Genomic DNA, 22,815 nt, shown 5'->3' on the forward strand with positions numbered 1-22,815 from the left:
AGCTCTGTGGGATATAATCCTTCCATTTGTCCTTTCTTCCAATGTGCTGCTTGTGTTCCTGTCCAAGCCTATTGTCATTCTTCCTCATGCAGTGCTGGCTCTGCTGTTTGGATTGTCCTGTGAGCCTTGTTTCAGTGCAGTTATTGGCCTTTCTTAGTTTCACTTGCTTGATCCCAGCTCTGTTCCATCAACTACCACATGCTCAGTGTGTGCTCAGTGTGGCAGGGAGTCGCCACACAGATGTCCTCTGAGGGATTCGGGTACAATGAGACCTAAAGCAGACAAGAAACAAAAGGCAGTTTGTTGTTTGTAAGTTATTGTAAATTCCCAATCTTCTACAACTTAGTCTTGTCTAGTTTTGAAGCATGGTGCTACAAGTACCCATTTGTAAGAACTGTACGTGTCAGCTCTAGCTGCAGGATTCTGCCACTTGCCCAAAGTGGCAGGGGAACATGTCAGGGGAACAAGTGGTGCCTGTCTCTCCACATCTTTTGGCCAGTCTAACCTGGAGCCTGAGCATATCTCTCAGGTGAGAGGAGCAGTGTTGCACAGAGGATACACAGGGATTCAGCCACACTAAGCGCTGCTGGCTGCACATTTAACAGACCAACCCCCAAGGGCAGGCTTCAGCTAAGGCCTCCCTGAGCATCATCCAGGGAACTTGTTCTCTTCTAATCTGCCCAGTCACATCTGAACAACTGGAGCCTGGTAGAAGCAGTTGTGTTAAACTAGGCTGGAGAAAGAGGCTTCCAGTTTCATAGTGGAGTTTCCACTACTAGAACTGACTGTGTGATGCAGCAGGCAGGTTCAGAGACTGATGGGGAAGGGACACGATTGCTACTGAGCCTCTGTGTCTGTCTCTCCATGCCTGACTGCCTGCAAAGGGCAGGAGAAATGTTTCAGCACTCTTGTGTTTGGGATGGAGGAGGCCAGGCCACTAAAATAGTTTGTTTGCAGAATACTCCTCAGGGTTTTTCACAGTGTGATCTAATGCTTAGCAGATGAGCACATATGATGTGAGAGACTAAAGATATGACCGAGATTTGCAAGATCTCCCTCCTCCTTAGGACATGTACCATCAGCTGTCTGTCTTGTACTTGCATTATCACATTCTCATGTTGCTAGCTGAATGCCTGCAATTGTGTGTTGAGGACTGATACAATGGGCTTTCTGTAAATTTGCATGATATAGTCATAGTATAATAAAATATGGCAAGAGGAGGAGGGTTCTTCCATAGTATGTGTTTTTGCAGGTCTCACAAATATTTTCTTTTAATTGAAACCATGTTTAAATGCCATAGCAGAACTGGCTGCCAGTCAAGTGCCAATCACCACCAATATGTGTGGCACTTCTTGTTATTAATTGGATGTGCATTATGCTGCTGTTCTCTGTACGCAGAACCAATATGCAAATCTGCTGGTGTTCATCTTTTTGCTGAGGTATGTGCAAGAAAAGCACCCTGCTAACTCGGCCTTGGCTGTAAATGTAAAATAGGTGTCTCCATAATGGATTGTGTTGTTTCTTGATAAGATGACACCAAGGTAATCATTGGAACTCTGCACAGTGTTCCCAATTATTGTAGGAAAACACTGAATTATGTTCTGTGCTGAGTTAGCTTGAAGCAAGAGAATGTAAGTGCCTGCAAAACACAAGGCACTTGGCAGTGTGCTTGCTCTGTCTGCCTTTGTAAAAGGACTGAGCACAGGAGCAGTGGCCTGCCTGAGGGGAAGGCCAGACTGTCAAAGGGGAGAGCTGGCATCCAGTTATCCCTCTTCAAGTTCCTTCATCAGCCTCTCTGTAACTGCATGATCGCAGCTTTCCTCTGAGTGCTTCTCATGTCCATCTCTTCCCTTTCTGAAAAGCCCTGCAGGGCCAAGTCATCTTTGTCTGTCCTGCTGTGGTCACTTTGCTCACACATCTCCTGTTCACAGGGCACTGTAAGCTGTGTTCTGTCACCCAAAAGCTTTCTGTTAAAGCCTTTCAGCTCCTTAGTAAATGCTTGCTTTAAAGAAAGGAATTGGAAAGTCATTTGCAAGATGATTTTTGTTTGTCTCCTAGGCCTCAGCCCTACCGGGCCTTGAAAGAGTCTGATAGTGCTGATGGGGAAGAGACAGCCAGTCCAGAGAAGTCCAAAGAGCCTCTGCCTCCAAGCCCTCTGCTCTCAAACAAGGACACAGAAGTCAACCTCCTTGAAGACATTTTTCCAAACTTAGAAGTAGGAGCACAGCCTCAACCTCTCAGCCAGGCTAAGAGCCTAGAAGACCTGCGGACTCCCAAAGAAGAGGGAGATCAGCGATGCACGTTTGACTACCAGGTATGGAGAGGTTTCCCTGCCTGCTGGGGGCTTTGCTCAGAGCCAGGGCTGGCTGCCATTATTCTCAGAGAACATTTTCATATTATTGGGTAGCTGCCTCCGTTTTCCAGACATTTATCTGTGAGTTTCACAGTTCATCTTTAAATTCAGAAATTCTTGGAATCCAACTCAGTTACAGGACAGGAACTTTTTCCACTAAACCTGCAGCCTTTAGTTCTGAAGGAGTATTTGCCCTGTTCCTCAGAATCTGTTCTGTCCAATTGGTATCACACAGGGATGTCTTTGAAACTGATGCTCAGCAGTGGGAATGAGCACCTGGAAATGTTCAAGTCCCTTCCAAACTGCCAGGTTTTTAATGACCTTCTTTTAATCTGGCCATTTTTGTCTAGGCATCATTGGAACAATCTAGACTGGAGAAGAGAGATTCTATATGAAGAATTTCGCTGAATATATGCAGCTTAGAAAGTGCCAAACTAAAGCAGTCTGAGATTTTTATGTGACATGAAAAAGAAAGTAATTTCTGTGTTATAATAATAAGTTTAGGGTTATATCCAGATACTTAATTTGACAGCTTTTTTCATACAGCAATTAAAGCTTCTCAATTTCTGTACCTTAGATACAGGTACATGCTCCTTACCTGCCTAAAAACAGATGCCACAGTATGCCATAGGTGAGCGATTCATCAAAGATAGAGCTGAAATTTGAACAGCAGAGTCTTGCTTCTGGTTGCCTGTGCCTCTAGCCTGCCAGCTATATCTCTGTCCTGAGGTCACACTCTGTGGACAGATCCTCCTCCTCTCTTAGCTCAGCAGCCTGTCTTCACTTCATGCCGGATGCTGTGAGATTATCAGTAAAAGTTAATGTGTTTGGTTTTGTTTGGTTTTTCTCATGCTTTCTTTCAGAGAATGGATCTTGGCGTGTCTGAGAGGAACAAGATTGTGCCAACTATGAAGCTGTCTCACCCTTACTACAAGCTGTGGAGCATGGGTCATGATGACATGGCTATTCCTACCAAGTATTCCCAAAGCTCACCAGAAAGGCCCTTGACTGCCCTTGGCAGCATGTCACCAATCACAAGGAGACCCCGGAGCAAAGACAGCATTCTGGCTCCTGCAGAAAAGGATGAATCAAATCCTGTCATTCAAGGGAACATCACCATTCCTAGGCCACAGGGAAGAAAGACTCCTGAACTGGGGATAGTGCCGCCACCACCAGCACCCAGGGCTTCTAAGCATCAGACTCCAGCTGGGCCAACAGAAATTCTCACTACCCATGCTACAGGACGGAGCCATTTGGTTTCAGATCTTATTCCAGAGCCCTTTGGAGCTGGTAGTGTGTCCTTAGACCCTGAAATCCCACAGTCCATAAATTATTCTCCTCATCCATCTCAGCTTTTGTCCAGTGCTACCAGCACAGCTGAGATGCTCCAGCCTGTCAAAGTGAAGACAGATAATGCAGGTAATGAAAGCGACTACCTTCTGAGCTTGCTGGATCCACTGAAAACAGCCAGCTGGCAAAGCAGTGGTCTGCAGCAAGGGCCCCCCAGCCTGCAGAGCTCAGCCACTCCACCTTCTGCAGCTGGCTTTATCTCGGTGGCAACTGACTTTGTATCTCCTCCAGCTGCACCGTTTGTCCAGCCTCTTGGTTATCCTTCCCCAGCACCTCCACCTTTTTTACAACCATCTCCTAATCCATTTACACAAACAATACCAGGAGCCCTGTCAGTGTCTCTAGTTAGACCCCCAAGGGGCAATTTCACCCCCTCTTTAGGTCATGCCTATAGTTCTAGCTTCATAACACCTAGTTCTAACTTCTACCCACCACAAAGACCTCAAACAAACATTTCAACACTATCCATGCCAAACTTGTTTAGCCAGGTTCCAGCTGTGCCACCTGCTGGCTCCTTACTGCTGCAGAGCCACAGCCCTTCTCCAGCAAGCTCTTTACAGTCAGCAGCTTTAAGTGGGCCTTCCAAACCCAGAACATTACAGGTGGGCCAGTCCAACTCAAAAATGGATCCCAAACAAGCAGTAGCTCTCCTGTCCAGTGACCCCCCTTTGATCCCTGCCAGGCCAGCTAAGGGCATAGAGCCAGTGTTACTGTCCTCAAAATCTGAGGAAACAAAAGATCCATTTGAAGATTTGTTGAAAAAGACAAAGCAGGATGTGTCATCCACACCAGGTAAGGTCGAACAGCTCAGAAAGCGATGGGAAACCTTTGAGTAACACTCCCAAAGGCCTTTTGATGTCACTTTGGAATTGACAGAGAAAGGGTTTTGTTTTTTTCAACCAGCATAAACCAAGCATTTCTTACTGGAAGGCTGAGCCAGGAGAGGTGCAGGACCGTTGCCATGCTGGAATTCACACACAACTGCTTTTTGCCCAGAGTTCAGAGTCCTCTGTTTTCATGGTCCCTGCAACTGCTCTGCCACTGAAAGCCCCTGGGACTCCTGCACTTATCAAAACGTGAGGGTGGTTAGGTTGGGTTGGGTTTTCCACACTGCTTTTCAGACAGTGTTACTGACACAGAAGTTACTCCTTCCACTTTCAGTCCTTAGCACAGCTGGGAGCACAGCACATTGCACTGCTGGTCCTTCCTGCCTGTGTGCAGAGTGTGCAGCTTGTCTTGCTCTGCTTTTGTAGCTCAAAGGCAGCAAGCAAACCCAGCCTCCTGGGCTGTACCCAGTTCATCTTAGGCTCTGAGGTTGTCCTGCCTTGAAATACAGACCCTGAGGTCAGACTATTAGCTGAGCTGCTGTTGCATATTTCTGATTTTGCTCCCCCAGCACGGTGGCAGAGGTGCCACAGGGACCTCTCTGGGGCAGAATTGTCTTAATTTCTCATTGCAACAAATCCATAGTGCAGAGCAGTGGCTCAGGGTTTAGTCCTGCATCTCCGTTGGGAAACTGGAAAACACCAGCAATTGCTTTTTTGTTTGTTTGTTTGTTTTGGGGTTTTTGTTTATTTGATTGGTTTTGTTACATCAAAAAATAGAGGCCATCAAGAGTATCCTAGATCTTATATAGATGTATGTTAGTATTATATATAACTATTATAAATGACAGTATGGAATATAACAACATCTGACTTGATTATTACAAACAAAGGAAAAAGATAAAAGAACTGGGCTATGAAAATTCACAGCTGAAGTGAAGTTCCAGTTGAGCTGGGCGAGTTCTGGGAGGGCAGCATGTCTGTCACTGACGGACTTCAGGACTGCTCATTGCTGTCTGGAACCAACCTGGGTTTTCTCCTGGTCTGTAAAGCTCTTGGCTCCTTCAGCCTCTCTGATGAACTGCAGTCTTCATCCTGCTGTTGACTGGACATTAACTGGACCTTGAAATGGACCTGTGAGGTCATGGAGTACAAAACCACAATGCAAAGGCTGAAGGGTACGTTCACTTGGATTTTCTGAGACACTTCTTCTGTGGCAATAGTCTTCTTAAGAAATTGCATCTCTTCTAGAACCTGCTGTCCTTGCAGTGATCAGTTTTGGTTTATTTCAGTGATGCTTTTTGGTTTTGTTTTGTATTTGGGCACAGTCTGTTGGTAAACATGTTACTCTAGCAGAGAAAATCACATCACCACTAAGCCTTTGATAAAGGAAATAATTTTGGACACGTGGGGAAATTCTTGTAAAGCTTTATCTGATTTCCAATGTATCTATTTTATTCATATAATCTTGGAAGATTTCTTACTCTAGTATATGGAAATGGCTGTCAATGCGTTTGAGTCCGTGCAATACAAAAGCAAAACACTCTTGGTATCTGCAATGCCAACAGTTTGGGAAAGCCCTCAGTACTACATTGCTGTGAAATACTGTCACTCTGGCAGGCCATTCAGTTGGGTTTGTATTTTCTTTTTGTGTTGGAAGACAGATGGTTTTAGTATTGCATAGTAAAATATCTGAAGTCTAAGCTAATAGCTCTATTTTATTTTATGCAGCTCGGAAGATGAACACTAGCTGTAATTTCAGCCAGGAATTTCAGGCCTCTGCTGTGAGCTAGATGATAAAAGGTTCTCAGTCAGGGTGGCTGTATGCATGCAGCAGGAGCTGTGTGTGTGACAGCCCATTGCAGGGACACAGCCGCCTCTTTACAATTCCTGCTGCCACATGCCACTCTTGCACTGAGGAGGCCTCTTGCACACACTGAACCCGGCAGAGAAACACTCAGGTAATGCTGTGTCACTGCAGAGCACTTCCATTGCTGGTTATTTCACTCTGCCCCCAAGATGGAATATTTGATGCAGTTGATTATTGCTTTTTTTTCAGCCAAACAAGCATTCTTGGGTTATTTTGTAGATCAGTTCTGAGGCACTGAAAAGTATTGACACAAGTGGCATTAATCACCCTTCACTTTATTTTGAAGGGTGGGAGAGGGTTGAGCACGCTTCTGTGATCCAGGAGTTTGTGACCTTCCTCGCTTCTTGAAGAGAGTCTTGCAAGCAGGGGACTGCTTTATGTGCTTCTCATAATAAAGGAATCAGAGTGTCTCTAGGACAGCTTTTTAGGTTTGAGGGGTTTTTGTCTTAAACTCAGGAATTCCCATTATGATTCATTCCTAACAGTGCCAGAGATAAACTATGCTTGTTTGGGAGAGCAAGTGGGGTATAAAACACTTCTGCTTCAGCTGTGGAAGTATTTTGTATGTGTTTATTAATCTAGTGAATGTTCTAGTATGCATCAATGACTTTAGATTCAGCTTTGTATGTTTCCCTGTGCATTTCCCTTGGTTGCTTGGTACTGCTTTGCCTCTTTAAAGATGCATCCTTCCACTAGAAGTAACTTTTATTTTTAAAAAAATCCAAACGTTTTTTAAATTTCTGATGCACCTTTTGCTGTAAAGATGATAGAACCATATTTGCATCTCACTTCCCTTAGATAAGAACCATTTTAGCCTCTGGAATTGGAAGCTGTGGAGACACAGAAGCATTCTGTTGCTGAAGCCCTTTCTCTGGTTTCCTTGCACACAGGTGACAAGTACAAGAGGTTTGTGATTCCTCTGCACACGCCAGGGAGTTATTTTCTGAGCTGCTCAGATACCCACTCCTACCCCCTCCCCTCCACCTCCTCTTTTTCATGTGTGTGGGAAATGACCAAGCAGGAGATTGACATCTGCCCGGACTTCTTTCCAATTTGGAGGTGCTTAGTGTGTCAATAACAGATGACTGCAGCACTTCTCCCTTTAACCAACCACAGGCCACCATGGATTCAGTGACACTGAAGAAGGCAGCGATGCAGTGCCCAGTATCATGTTTTTGTTCATCAGGAATGTTGAACAGTGCTGTCTTCCGAATAGCATGTAAGTAACTAACAGCTAATGGCCTCCTACACTCTGTCCTTCCAGATCGTGGCATTTATTCATCTGCTCAGGATTTTTCTGTTGTTGTTGGCTTACTCCTTTTGTGTTCATCCATCAGGCTTTACGATTTTTCCAGCATCAGGAGATTAAACTAGTTAGTGATGAACAAGACCCAGGTTCGTTGCTGCTTCCTGCAACAGCCAGGTTTGGAAAACAACCTGTTTTCCTTTGCTTCTGGCTGTTGGCAGTTTGCAGCTCTCAGTATTTGAAAAGGGAAGCAGCGAAGACAGGGCTGCTGCAGTCCCACCCTGCCCTTTAGGAATGGAAAAGGTTGTGGTGGTGGCTGAGACTAATTTCTGACAGGGGGAGGAGGCAGATTCCACTGAGCACAGGGCTGGGACAGTCTTAGACTTGTATTTTTAAATGGCTCCATTTAATGGCATCATAAAACAACCCTGAGCTTGTGATCCTTTGTAGCACTGTAAAATCCCCTGCACACTCCTGCAGTACAGGGCTCTGGGCAATCACCCATAAAGATGGAGCAAGGACACTTTTTTCTGAGGCAAGTTTGTTTTGTTACCAGAACCCTTGTCCATTTTCCCATGGAGCTGGAGAGTTACATTCCCAGGGCCAGAAAATGAGTTGCCTGCTGGCCTTTGTGAGCTGAACGCATGATTAGCATGCATTTCGATTATCCTGTCTCTGCTTTCAGGCTTACCTGGTAGCTTTTAGTGCACAGTGCCCCTTTTGCCCCATGCTGTTGTTGTCTTGCTGTATGTGGAGCAGGGTGGATGTGCACTGGCTTCAGTGCTGGCTTTACTTCTGAGAGGTGTGCCAGCCTCTGGCTGTAGGCTTTTATTTCACTGCACGTGGACACCTTCAGTTCCCAGAACCAGTGCAGCCATGTGAATTCACTTGAGCAATTTATTCCTATTCTGATCTTTCTGTCTGCTGCTCTGGTTCCACAGGCTTCTGGCACTGTCCATGTAGACAGCTCTGCTGCCAGGAACGGGCTCCCAGCTCCTCGGCAGCTCTGCTGCTGCCCACACAAACCACACACCCCCACCCTATTCCCCCAGAGAAGGATTACTGCTACTGCAGGAGCTGGTCCTGGCTCACACCACAGGAATGCCATGCTGTTTGGAATTTCATGGTTCTAACCACATCTCATCTTTGTGTCTTTGCTCATAAAATAAGGGACTAATGGTGACATGTAGTAGGTGAACAGAAAATGCAGCAGGTGTTGACAGCCTCTTTTTCTACAGCAGTTCTCTACAAGCTGCTGTGCTTCAGAGGGGTCTGTGCTTAGAGCTCTGGTGTCTGACAAATAAAAACAGTCCAAAAATTAATAGAATTCTATCTCTGAAAGTGGTGGTGAGGTTTACAGCTGTGCAGATTGTCTGTACAGCCCAGCAGCAGCTATCTAGACACTGAGTTATTCTTCAGAGGAAAACTAATCACAAGTCAAAGGAACCAGGTTTATTTTTAACCAAATTTTATTGTAAATACCTTCCGAGGGACATTCTAATTATTTACAAATTATAAAATTTACAGTTACAAAAGAGATCAGAATCATGATCATTAACTACAGCAAATCCAGTTTTGTGAAAAAATATATTCAAAAATTAAATATCAAAAGCAAGTTAAGTTCATTATTGAAAACCAAAAACTTTCATAAATTATGTTGCAGAAATGCACTGACAAAGTATTGTAACATTCTTGCTAGTACTGGCTTTGGGTGCTTCAAATGAATACATCTGCTCTGCTAATCCTGGAATGCAACTGAGCAGACTTCCTGCTGCCTGCCCAGGGCTGCAGATACTGCTCGCCGCATGCTGGTTTTTAGAGATCTCCTGCTGGGGGGGGAGTGTGGGTTGTAGCTTCTTGGTGCCCTTCAGGATACTTCAGTAGCTTTGTACTAGTTCTTACAACACAGTTCTGGGTTTTCTCTCAAACTAACACAGGCTACAGAGTTTTTGGGTCGTTCAGATCCTGTTTTGCTGTCTCATTTTTCTACAACTTCCACACCAAAAAAAGGGAGTAAAACGAAAACTGTAGAAGTTCTCACCTGTTCTGGCATCAACTAGGCAGTTAATCAGGGCTGAATTTTCAGAAACCCAAAACACATCCTAAGCTTGTTGCAGGTTTGTTTGGAGTCACTATGGGATGAAGCAAACCTTTGCAGTGAGGTGAAGGCTACAGAGCAGGCACTGACAGGATGCTCTGCCACAGTGTGTTGATCAGCCCACTCTTGCTATCCAGGGACCCGGGGTCCTTTCTCACCAGGAGATAACCCCAGCCTTAAGACAGGGACAGACTAGGACCAAAGGTGAATGTTTCTACAGAGACAGTGCCTGGGGCCTGCCCTCAGCTCTGTTCTCCTCGAGAAGCGCTTCCTTGCTCAGTGTGGCGATTCTCCTGTTGCACAAATGCTGCTGAGCGAAACCACACTCTTCCTCTTTCCTGAGGTGAGCAGTTTAATCAGGTCTGCTGCAGCGAGAGGACAGCCAGGTGACTGTCTCTGCTCGGAGCATGGATTAGACCTTGCTACATAGCAGCTGGAAAACACCCAGAGCAAGTCATTCCTATTAGAAGTAACAGCAGTGTAATTGCTAATAAATAAATAAAAGCTTCAGCAAGGTGAAGTTAGCCCATGCCTTTCTCTACCAGTACTATGTCCTACCCCTCCCAAACCACAGCCAGGGTGCTGCTCTTTCACCATTTCCCCAGTGTTAGGACTCCCCTTACAACATACTGTCTTGTCTCTCGGTTGGGCTTTCCTGTTTTCTTAATTTTTCATTCTTTGTCTAACATCAGCAATTGCCTGCATAAGCAATCTTAAGCAGACAGACATGGTCAGTAGTTCTAAACCTCTCTTTGCTTAGAACTACAGAGAATGTACAGCTACAGTAAAAAAATAATCCAGAAGCAAGAGAGAGCAGTACTTTCTTCCAGTGGGATTAGATGTGGTGGGCAGTCACATCCTGCTTACCAACAGTAGTTTGGAGAGTAAACAGCAGACACTGTTTTCTAAACTGTTTCTCATTGACAGTGGTAGCAGACACCCTGAAATGCCAATAATCTGAGATCTTACTGGGCCTGCTGTGCTGCATTTCTTTCCACAGGCTTTGCCATGTTACACTAAGGAAGGACTGGCACACTCAACAGCTACAACAGTAACAGTAAAGCCACAGAACAAAGACCTGGTTTAGGGCAGCATGGAGAGCGAGGGCTGTGTTCATTAGTTACAGCAGTTAGCTGAATGTCACTCTTCTCTACTGACGAGCCCACACCCATCTGTGCCAAGAGGACAGTACCTCCTGCCCTCCTCACACAGGCAAGTACTACCTGATGTTCAAACACTGACTGTCTTGCTAAAGTGTCTTCTGTGGTGATGCTCCTGGCCATGAGCCAGCCTATGCTGTGTGGAGCTGCCAGCAGCTGGGAAGGAACATCCAGCTGCTCACATTAGCCTTGCTGTAAGATCTGATCAAAGAGTGGGATCAGGTTTTCTACATACACACAATCTCCTTTCAAGAAAGTTAATGCTGTAACTGGCAACTCAGTCTCAGAAAGGCACTTAGAGTAGTCCTGTGCTTTAGTCTGGTCTTAGGAAGAGATTTGGTACGAGTGTCTTGTTGCAGACCGATTTTGTACAAATCTGCTCTGTAAAGAGCTGCAGTAACCAAGCCAAGGAAGAGCAGGCAGTTGCTTGTAGCCCATGAAGTAGCTTAAAGCAGTACAGACCTGTCCTACAACACATCAAGACCTAAGATGGAGATGCTGCAGCAGTTGCATGGTTGTTATAGGATGACACAGCACTTGTTGTGTGACCCCCAGTCTTAGATCAGTCGCTCGGTTGGTGGCATCTTGATTACATTCCACATTTCCACTCGAGCCCCATCTTTTTCTTGGCGGCTTGGGCTGTAGGTTCCCTGAGTTGCTCTCCTCCTCTTCATGGCAAGTGCTGTGGCTGCAACAAGTGCAAGCAGAAGGGCAGCCCCTGCGGTCCCGACTGCTCCCACCACAGAGGAGTTGCTAAGATGTGCCCAGACTGGCTGCTGCGGTAGAACAGGTTGTTACTTAGAGCTTCCACCAGGATGGTGCTGCAGTTCACACCCCTCAGCCCAGTTCCCCAGCTTCACTCTGAGCTGTGCTGATAGCAGTGCTAAAGAGGAGCTCTTCCCCCACACCTTTCACTGTCCCCTCCATGTCACACAAGTCCATGGAATACAGAAGCAGTCTGGTGACCCTTTTCCTGCTCACCTCTTCCCCTCCTATGCACACCTTGAGTTCGGCATTTGGTAATACGTACGTAGGCAAATAGCTCCTGCACTGGCCCCCAAGCTTCCCCAGTTCTGACTGCACCTCTCCTGTGCAGTACTCTTGGGAATCTCCAACAGATCACTTCATAACCCATTGACTGTACAATGATTTCAGTATTTCCTAACAGTTCCCAGCAACACAGTGGTGTGCACAGGGCAGGAGGTCACAGCTGCTGTTGCTGTTGTAGGCTGCTTGTGAAACCCTCACTCAACTGAGCTGACAAAGCTTTGAGTGCAGTTCAGTTGTTGACCAAAACAGAGCAGTATATACAAACCAATCATAAATACCCTCTATACAACATTCCTCAAAGTATACATCAATTGTAGCTGTAATTAGTGCCTAATTTAGCCCTGCCTTTTAAAGCAGATTTAACTATGCCATTGCTGCCTGAGAGGGGGAGTAGAGGCAGGCAAATTCAAAGCAGGTGCACCTCAACAGCTCCTGTTGAGGCCAAGGCACAGGACAGCCCATGGGGCAAAAGTGAGTAAAGAGGCTCACTCTGAGCCAGTGAGTGCAATGAACTCCATTAACTGCCACCAGCTGGAACAGCTGCTGCATATACAGGCTGCCTTATACTCCTAAGTCCATGTCTTCATTACCATGCCTTAAGGAAACTGAGATAGAGTGGATCTGCTGCTGCAAGTGCTGGAAAAAGATCAAGGTCAGAGCAGACCTTGCAGGTTCATCTCCTTGCCATGGTAGTGCCTATATTAACCGCTCTTCAGGTGGCACCTTTAGGACACTGTCCATCTCCAGCCGAGCTCCTGCCACTTCCTGCTGGCTCGGGCTGTAGGTTCCCTCTGATTGGCGCCTCTTCCTTGCAGTGAGAATCATGAATATGAGCCCAATACTGAGCAGCAGCAGAGAGCCACAGGCTACAGGGACAGCTACTTCAATTAGTGGGGAGGGGAAGAGAGCACCTGGAGTCCCTTTCTGTAAAAGAAATTAATGGAGAAACAATGAAACTCCAGTGGTTACAATAACTTAACTCGAAGATCCCAAAATGGTCAGACTAGAGGGAAACAGATTTTGAGAAAAGCAAAGAAGTGCAGATCTGTGTCTGAATGGAAAAGAACAAGCAAGGAGCATTTACAGGGCTTGAGAGCACCTGCATGAGGAATGCTCATGTCCAGTCTTTAATCTCTCAGCATAACACCTTCAAACTTACTTTCCAATCATTTTTAATCCAAAGAACAGGCAGTAACACGCTCTGCATTTTTTCTTCCAGTTCAAAACTAGTAACACTCACCAGCCAGTGGCTCTGGTGAAGCTGACCTCAACAGGGTAGAGTTGCGAACAGAGATAGAACAGTTACATAACAATAATTCATGCAGAGCACATGGATGGAGTTACCACAAGGAAAAGAAGAGCAGATTTCCAGAGGTGGGTAGTGAACTGGCACAGAGTCAGCACGGCTAAATGTAGACAATTTATGGGATGAGTCCTGGTGCCAGGTGCCCCTTGCATGGCGCTCCTCTGTGAAGGTGATGCTCAGCAGTTTGTTACAGTTAGAGCAGTAGCACTGTGGAGCCTGAGCAACACTTCAGCCACTATTAGATGAGGTGAAACTGTTCAGATCCCTAATGACACTCCATATTCTCGTCTCTGCTTGTAGCTGGTCACTGCCTCCTCAGACTACAATGCAAATACAGTCAGCATCCCTGGTGGAGAGCTTTTCAGAGCCTCCTTACCACCATCAGAGTGAAATAGGTAGGTGTCACTAGCGAAGAGCTAACCAATGTTGCAAAAATATGAAAGTCAACATGGACTAATCTGAATTTTCAATAACTAGAAGAATTTCCCTGAGCAGAGGAATGATACTAAATAGCTCAGTGATGCTTCCGATGGCAAGGCAGAGAATTTCCTCAGCTATTGAGCTGTCCATTACAGCAAGACACACAGCCCTCTGATTCCTAGGAGGTGTGGTGTGTTTCAGGCTTAGCAGTTAGCAAATCTCAAGGCCAAAGGAAAGCCCTGGATACAAACCAAGAACTGACAAATCTTGCAGAAATTTTCTGGAGTCCTAGGGCAGAAGATTTTAAATCATTTAAACAGGGTGAAGGGTGAGTGCTAAACCCTTCGAATTTGTAGCTCAAAACTTAAATTGCAAAGGATACACTTCAGTGTCCACATAATAGAAAAATGCTGTGGACAGACTTGAAGACCATTTGCAGCAGGAAGAGGAGGATGTTAAAAAGATAGGTACATAGATGCAAGATGGAAATGATTTAAGGCCTGAGTATTAATAAGAGAAATGCAGCCAGAAGAGTAGATTCTGGTGGAATAAAGGATGGTATGGAACACAACAAAGAACTAAGAAATGGTGGAATTTTTATCATTAATGAAAGCATTAAAAGTACAATAATAACTAAGAAACGTTTTTTATTGCTAGCCATGGTACCTGCCACCTTTCAGATAAACCCAAAAGAATTCGAGGTTGGTTCATTACAGTGCTTGGATGCCACACAGGCACAAAGCAACAGCACACAGAAGGAAGACTCCCAGAGCACTTTCAAAATGACTGAAGCTCAAGCTGACTCCGAGCCTGCCAAGACTGAAGTGATGTGCCAGGGGTTAGTGCTGGTTTGGCACAGCATGCAGGTTAGTCATGCAGTACTAACACTGCAGGAGTTCTTTGCAGTCCACCCCTCTATGCCTTCCACAGCTCTTTAGTTGCTGCTGGTGGTAGGAGGGAGGAAGAACAGAAAAGCACCTCTCACATCCCATCACTTCTACAGCTGCCACTAACAGCAAGCCAGCCACAGCCACACCTGTCTTGCCCCTGCCACCCACAGGCCCAGTCCTCCTCAGAGGAAAAAAAACAGTTCTGTAAGAAGTCATGGAGATGATGAAAATCAATCTACAAGAAGTGTCCTGGGATAGAGGAGCCAGAGAGGCCTGAAGGAGCTATGCATGCAAGTAGACAGTACCAGGGTGACCCTGTGGCACATGCATTACTGAGCTCTGTGTAACAGCAACAGCAGCAAACCCCACCTGGACACAGCCTGTCCATGCAGTCTGGGTTAGTAGATTCCCAGGTCACTAGAGAAGCCACTCTCTGTGAAAGAGCTTTACAGAGAAAATGCAAGTGTTAAGACCCAGCAGCTTCCACACAGGCAGGAGGGCAGCCTCAAAGACCCATGCTTTGCTTATTGATAACAGGAAAAGCCTTGCTGAGCCTGCCTCTCAGCAGACACTTGTACTTGAATCACTTCTAGCCTGACTTACTCTGACTTCCCTTCTCCAAACACATCCATTTTGAACCAGATGAACTTTGGGAAGGGAAGGCACTTTGTAACTCTCATCCAAGACAAAATGCCATCTGAAATGCCATTCTCTGGCAAACTAGGGGAACAGACAGCAGTAGTGTCCCCTTTCTGCAGGTCTAGCCTAGTAGTTTGATTACTATCCAAAGAGTCATAAAACCTAAGAGAAGTCGCAGGCAGCCCCTAGAAACAATATGGCAGCCCATGCAGGTACTGAAAAGCATTTGCTGCTGGAGACTGACATGCAAGAGTGCTGCAGAGACAGATTCCCACTTCAGGTTGCTTTGGCAGCAGCTGATTTCTTTGGTGCTTAGTAATGTGCTGTAGCCAGGACACACACAGAGGCTATGCCACAGGCAGGCAGCCTCACTAACACCCTGCTACCCACAGAACCTGCTGAGCCTGCTGCTGCTGCAGCCAGGAGCTTCCCCGAGCAAAGGGAGGTGCTTACGTTAATGTGGCAGCGCTCTCCTGTGTAGCTGGCACTGCACAAACACTCGTACTTGTTCTCAGAGCCTTGGCACGTGCCTCCGTTCTGGCAAGGGTTTGGGTCACACTTGTTCATGTTGATTTGACAACTGGAAAGGAAAAGTGCATTAGAATTAAATGAAGTGTCTCACCTCTGTTCTCGTGCTATAGAACATGAGATCACATAGCCTACAGAAGCCTCAGTTATCTGAAAAGTTCCTGTTGCAACTTTTCAGCTGCTTTCTCCAGGGTCCAGCCACATGACATCCTGACCCGTTCAGACCAGTCCTTCTTTTGCCAGTGCCATGTGACTGATGCCAGTTTGGGTCTCCAGCACAGTTAATAATGAGATCTCACGAGGCACAAGAACTATGTGGAAGGAGTTGTGGAATCTCCTTCTCTGGACACATTCAAAACCTGCCTGGATGTGTTCCTGTGTGACCTACTCTAAGTGATCCTGCATTGGCAGGGAGATTGGACTGGATGATCTTTTGAGGTCTCTTTCAACCCCTAACATTCTGGTATTTGCGCTGCCAAAACTGGGACTGTCAGCAGTGTCATGCCAAGCCTGCCTCTTCCAAATACCAGTTAGGCTACAGCTTTGAACCAGTTATGCTAATGACAAAAGGATAAAGCATTTGACCCTGCTTAGCTGTCCCACTGATGTAAAAATGAGAGCTCTAGTTCCTTTGCAGGCACCAGGAAACAGCACTTACTTCCGTCCTGTGAATCCTGGCTTGCAACTGCAGTTGGCTCCCCAGCTCTCTGTGACACACTTGCCACCATTCAAGCAGGTGAAGTTCTTACCACACTGTTCAGGTGGGAACGGCCATCTGGGAAAAGCAAGAGACAGCTTAAAGTCAGGTTTTGGGGATGGTAAAAGGCTCAGTGGAGACTGGGCTGGGAAGGATTAAGCACAGTCATTGGCATTTCTAGGAAGCAGTCTGACACAGGCAGAGAAAGGAATGATCTCAGAAATCTGTAACATCAGAGTGTTACTTTGAGCACAGCTGGGCCATGAGGAGGACAATGCAGGTATAAGGTAACTGCCTGCACCAGAATAAAGCAAGAACAGGAAATTTTCCATCTGGGTACATCAGATAGTTATATGGCTGAGCTTCAGTTAGCTCGATGTTCACTTTGAACAGACACAAGTATGTAGATGCTGAAGTAATGTGCTGACTCCTACTTCCTTTACTGATATGACACATACCTTTGGGACTAAAATATGCTGGAATTTTCCCAAACAGAAATGCTATAAATATAGCCCTTATCAAAAAAAGCAGTCCTCCTGCTGACTCTATACCAGCTTCCCACCAAACTGTGTGTGACTTCCACGAAGGGGTCACAAAACGTGCACTGCTAAGCAGTACCAGCAGTCAGATAACAGGGCAAGATCCCTTTTTTCTCCCAGTACAAATTTCAGAAGCAGCAGGATAATCACATAGATTGTTTTCTAACCAAAACACAGAACCAAGGCACTTAGTCTGAGGAGTAATGCCACAAAATACAACCAAGCCCTTTGTTGAAGGAACACTGTTTATCAATCTAAGACTGCATCTGTACTTTAATGTTATAAGAGTTGGCAGCAATGGGCACCTTCATCAGCACAAGGCTGAATGTCACTTTCAAGTTGGATGTGTGCCACTAGTAGCAGAACCAACCACCTTTAAGAACTCCTGCTACAGGTAATATCTACAACCCAACCACAAAGGTTTACCAAAACCAGCATACTCAGCAGAGATTAGATTATGGTACTGGGACCATTTCTATCCCTTCAGGACTTCAATGCACTTGAAACTAGAACACAGCCTGCTCCACCCTCTGGAACTTCTTTCACTTCATACGGCCAGAGGGGTTTTGTTGGTTAGTTCTGGCATGTTTAAAATCACTACAGGAACATGCCAGGTGGAAGTCAAATCTTGGAGAAATGGGATTTCTTGGGGAAGGAAGAGAGAAGTGACAACAGGCTACAGTGCCTGAACTTCAAATAGCTCTGAAGTGGAGCATGGGGATAACCCATACAAAAAGGATCCTTATCTTGTATGAGGCTGAGCTCCTTTCAGTGGGGATTTGGACCTGGACAGCATCTTCCAGTTCACTGCAGAACTTGGGTGCTTTACCCAGATGGTTGCAATGAAAAAGTGTCCCAAAATAAAGTCCCATTTATCTGGGTGCTCCTCTGACCAAACCATCCAGCACACTTACTCGCAGCGAGGTCCTGAAAACTGAGGAGGGCACTTGCAGGAGTAGCCATAAACCCCATCGACACAGGTAGCTCCGTTGCGGCACTGGTGCCGGATGCAGTCATCGACGTTGATGTCGCAGCGCTTCCCAATGAAGCCCCTGAAGCACTCACACTGGAAATCTGCCACTGCGTCAACACAGTCCCCGTGAACACATGGGTTTGACTGGCAGTCATCAATGTTGGACTCGCAGAGCAGCCCACCCCAGCCAGTACTGCAGGCACAGCTGAAGGAATTGAACAGGTCCTCACAGGTTCCAGCATTGAGGCATGGGCTGGAAGCACAAACATCAGCCCCAGAGCAGCCTAGCAGTATGGTTCTGCTGCTGGACTGCTGGAACTGTTCTGGCTGGGGGTACGAGTGGTGGGCAGTGAATGGCAAGTAGATCCCCCCTATGTTCACTTGTCCAAGGCAGCCACTGTAATTTTCAGCTACAACTATCAGTGCATTGTTCTTCAGGAAGTCTAAGTTCCCAGCATTTCCCTGCAGAGTCGTATTAACAGACCCATCCAACTGAAACAGCCACCTGGAAGACAGTGCAGATGGCTCCTCCATAAACACAGAGATGGTGTGCCAGGCACCATCCGTCACCGACTTCGGACTCAGGAAGCTGACACCTTCAATGCTATTCCCACTCCTGATGTCAATGAGCAGGGAGGAGTTCTTAATGGCTATCTGGAGGGAATCCACTTCTTCCACAGCCTGAAGCAGAACAGCATCTTCATCCCTGGTCCTGAAGTCCATGTGGAGGCTGCTCAGAGTTCGAGTCACTGACATGTTGGTAGTGAATTCAACAGCAGTGTAACTATTAAATGTTGCGTTAGCCAGACCTATAAATAAAGAGGTAGAGCACAAGGGATTTGAAAGACAATTGGTGTCATCGCAAAGGATTTGAAAGACAATTGGTGTCATATTTGAGGCAGACCAACGGCAAACTCCTGGCAGGTTCTTTCCCTTAAGAATCATGTAAGCTTAGTGTAAGGAGGATTACAGGCCTAGCTGCTGCCATCCGTAAAGCTCTTCCTGTCTACATTTGCACCTCTGGTAATACCCAGCTCCCATGTAGCAACCTGTGTCTCTCAGAACTGCACAAAAATACAACTCCCTGTTTACTGCCAGAAAAACTATAATCAGGAAAGCAATCATCTGCAGTCCCTGGCAGAGATGGGAACACCCCAGCATCCTGAGTTCCAGGACACTTTGCAGTCACTAGACAACACTCCCTCCACCCTAGGGCATCATTAGCTAGCGGGCTTTCTCCATTCTCCACGGTTCTGTCTTAGGGGAGGCAACAGGAGACCCATTTGCAGTGCTTAACTGGGTCCTGCTTGGTGCACACTGCCCGCAAGAGCATGGACCTGGGCATCACTCCTTTTTGCAGCATATGTTTATATTTGGTGCAACAGTGCAAATGAGGAGTGCCGCTAGAGACAGTGAAGGTTGGGGATCTCAGCAGCACGCGAGCGAGGAGCAGTACTTACACACATATCCTGCTGGAACATTTATACAGGTGGTAGCTTCAGGACATGGGTCACTTTCACACCAAACTCTCTCCTCACAGAATTTTCCAGTGAAATTTGCTGGACAGCTGCAATGGAAATCATTCCAAGTGACAATGCATTTGCCACCATTCTGACATGGTTCAGACTGAAAAACAAAATGGTAGACTTTAGAAGCAGTGTAATTCATCCTTGGATCTAAAAGAACTTAGTAGAAGGAAATGTGACAACAAAGATTTCCATTGCCACAAACAGTACTTGACTCACGAAAGGAGGGTAATTAAAACAGAGGGTGGTGAAACACTGGTCCAGGTTGCCCAGAGGTGGTAGAACATTCCAGGTCAGGTTGGACTGGGCTCTGAGCAGCCTGCTCTAGTTGAAGACGTCCCTGCTGACTGCAGAGACATTGGACCAGATGAGCTTTAAAGATCTCTTCCAACCCAAATCATTCTGTGATTCATGTGATTCTATAAAGTCAGGGACTATGGCCTCCCTATTTTCATGTGTGGCATAACACAGAAGGTTTCTGATCTAAGGGCACCCAAGACTTCCTTGAACTCTTGCTGCTGAATAAAGGAATTATTAAGAAGTTGTGCAATTGCAACAGAATGAAGAGAGGACTGTTCTGTAATCACAGGACTCTTAACAACCAACTGCATACATGAAGAGACAACCAAGAGACGTCATACCTTGCAGGTGTCATCAGAGATGCAGCCCTTCACAAGATTATCATTTAGAGTCCTGTTGAGTTCCTGTGGCAGACTGTAGTTCTCCACCTGAAACAACTCTACGTGGTGGCTGTTCAGCTGGATGTCCTGCAAACAGCCTTTGAAATAGCCTCCCCACATATCAGTGCTGTCTGGGTTGGGATGCCCACCAATGTACACTTCATAACCAGCCAAAAGAGGTCTTGCTAGGAGCTGTCCTAGCTCCAGGTACATGTCTGATTGGTGAGCACGAACAATTGCTCCTTGGAAAGACAGAGCTACCAAATGTCTTTTCCCATCCACCAAATTTTCTGGAAACGTGACAGCACCTGTAGATACCATCTCTACCGCCAGCTTGCCATTCTTCAAGTAGATGGTGAGGCAGGGGTGGCTTTCATTGCTGATCTGCAATAGCAAGCCATCAGGTTTCCTACTACGAATGAAAAAGGAAATGTTGAAGTCTGCACCAAGGCTATCAGAAAGGGTGAAAGAGGCAAAGCTGGTGGAGTTCTCTAGGCCAAATGTTGCTGCTGGGCGCTCTGGAAGAGAAAGGAACATACAACAGCTTAATGGCAAGAGGAATGCTGCTGGCACAGGGATATATGAAGCTGCAACTCCTTTCTACCCAACATTTCCAACATGCATCAGGGTAACTGTGCTCTCTCCCCACCAAGACCTGTGAAGTTGAGAAGTGAACACGCCCTTGCTTTCTCTGGAGGACATAAATTCAAGCACCCATACAACACCAGGGAAATACAGGTCTAGCAGAGTCCTTGCCACCTAGCAGATTTACTCAGGGACTTTTAAGCTACAAAGCTGCTTTTAAAATATATGAATTTGGTAACAGCAGAACAACTTGCCATGCTCAGGAGTAAAACAAAAAAACCCTGAAACAATATTAATATAAACCTTGCAGGAACAAACAAAATGCTAATAGATGATTTGAACTCCAAATTGTTAGACCTTCCTTTAACAATGTACTTAATCTATGAAGCAATATAGTCCTATTCATCCTCAACTCACAAGCTCCACATCTCACAGTAAACCAATTTCTCTGCTCTTCTGGATTTACACAGGTCTGATAAAAAGATGAAGGCAGAGCCTCTGGCTCAGCAAGGAAAAATATCTGCACCAGAGAACTGACAGTTGTTCCTGCAGGAGCAACTGACACAAAAAGGATCAATACAAATTTTATTTACAAATTGTTTTGCTTCCACTTTTTCACTGGTTGAGTAGAAAATACAGCTGTCAGGGCCAGCATCCGTGCTTATCTAGCGTCTTGAAAGCAGTGAGTGATAGAGGAGGTGGCAGGTGACAGAGGTAAATCATGTAGCACGTACCATATGTGCAAGCTGGACCTCCATAAGGCCTGGAGCAGTCACACCTGAAGGTTGCCCAAAGGTCCACACAGAGCCCTCCATGAAAGCAGGGCTGGGAGAGGCACCACTCTGTCCGGTCACACCCCCGCTGCACTGGGGAGGACTTGCCCATGGGTAGATCCTCGGGAAGCACAGTTTCAGCATCTACCTGAAGGTCTTCCAGGCAGCCGACAAAGCCTTGTTGGCTGTGTGTGTTGTTTGCCATTGGCTCACCAGCACCTCCAAGGTACACATTCAGGAAGGCATGTGGGATCAAAGCAGTGTCACTGGGGACAGGAGAGCTCTGCTGGCAGACGCCTGCATCACAAGACTCATGCCAGAGCTTTAGCTGCACAGTGTCGTGTAGAACAATTTCAACTTTATGCCACTGGCCATCATCAACTCTCAGCCCTTCCAGGAGCAGCGTGTACCCAGCATCATCCCTCTTCAGTCCTGCACGCAGAATGCCATCCAGGAGCTCCAGGAACAAGTATTCAGCTTCATGGCCTCGGTAAAAAAGGATAGCGCTGGGCAAGGTGGTTCGGAACCGGAGGGACACACTGGCAAGCTGATCTCCTGCTACGTCCCTCCTGCTCTCATTGTTCTCGGGCAGCTCAATGAGGAGATACCCTCTGGAAGCAAAGGAAAACGTTGTTGGTGTTGAGCATGTGGCATCATAGAAACCAGGCTGGCACTGGCACAGGTGGCCATGGCTCTCAGCTTGGTAGGTTGGGATGCACAAGGCCTCATTTTGGCAGTCGTGCGTCTGGCACCCAGTGAGCTTCACAGAGCAGTTCTTCCCTCCCCAGATAATGCCATCCTGGCTAGGGGCACAGTGGCAGGTATAGTCAGCAATGCCATCCTCACAGACAGCTCCATTCTTGCAGGGACCCTCCTCACACTCATTGATGTTAACAGCACATTCCACACCTGCGAAAGAGATTTAGAGAGGGGATCTCACTGCAGAGGACTGTGACTCTTCCCCAGAGCAAGCCTGCCAGGCACAGACCGCCCTCCCCAGCACTGCTGCTCTCTAAGCCATTCTCTTCAGAGAACCACCAGAAGACCAAGAGCCGCCAGCAAGAAGCACCACAGACAGGCCTACCACTGACAAAACAGCAAGAAAAACACTTTGGGGCTGTCCTCCCCAGATACTGCCAAGGTGCTACTTATAGAGGAGCCTACATCATCTCAGACTATTGTCCTCTCCCAAACATTCTCCAACACCACATGCAAAGGACACTAGAGGGACCAAACAGCACAGAAAAGGACTTTATGCTTCTTTCATAATAGATATGGTACTCAGATTAAGTCCATAGATCTGACCCA

At 46.4% G+C, this 22,815-nt stretch overlaps 2 protein-coding genes across 11 annotated transcripts in view; one reads left to right on the forward strand and one right to left on the reverse strand.

The window, feature by feature from the left end:
- The window catches only part of DENND1A (DENN domain containing 1A), a 197,705-nt gene extending 191,475 nt beyond the window's left edge, over positions 1 to 6,230 (forward strand). For both annotated transcript variants that reach the window (XM_064171293.1, XM_064171294.1), the window contains 2 exons: positions 2,059 to 2,314; positions 3,217 to 6,230. In XM_064171293.1, the coding sequence (XP_064027363.1) occupies positions 2,059 to 2,314; positions 3,217 to 4,539 (1,579 nt within the window). In that variant the 3' untranslated portion in view covers positions 4,540 to 6,230. The remainder of the gene's footprint in view (positions 1 to 2,058; positions 2,315 to 3,216) is intronic.
- CRB2 (crumbs cell polarity complex component 2) overlaps positions 170 to 22,815 on the reverse strand; it is a 71,011-nt gene continuing 48,365 nt past the window's right edge. For 3 of the 9 annotated variants that reach the window (XM_064171290.1, XM_064171287.1, XM_064171282.1), the window contains 7 exons: positions 21,469 to 22,416; positions 20,111 to 20,667; positions 19,404 to 19,569; positions 17,885 to 18,752; positions 16,393 to 16,509; positions 15,660 to 15,786; positions 11,597 to 12,875 (listed from right to left, as the gene is read on the reverse strand). In XM_064171290.1, the coding sequence (XP_064027360.1) occupies positions 12,648 to 12,875; positions 15,660 to 15,786; positions 16,393 to 16,509; positions 17,885 to 18,752; positions 19,404 to 19,569; positions 20,111 to 20,667; positions 21,469 to 22,416 (3,011 nt within the window). In that variant the 3' untranslated portion in view covers positions 11,597 to 12,647. Of the gene's footprint in view, positions 273 to 9,094; positions 12,876 to 12,907; positions 15,012 to 15,659; positions 15,787 to 16,392; positions 16,510 to 17,884; positions 18,753 to 19,403; positions 19,570 to 20,110; positions 20,668 to 21,468; positions 22,417 to 22,815 lie in introns of those variants that run through there. The other 6 variants (XM_064171289.1, XM_064171286.1, XM_064171285.1 and 3 more) reach the window with 6 other exon arrangements.

Source organism: Pogoniulus pusillus, chromosome 35, assembly GCF_015220805.1.
Source record: "Pogoniulus pusillus isolate bPogPus1 chromosome 35, bPogPus1.pri, whole genome shotgun sequence".
NCBI classification, from domain to species: domain Eukaryota; kingdom Metazoa; phylum Chordata; class Aves; order Piciformes; family Lybiidae; genus Pogoniulus; species Pogoniulus pusillus.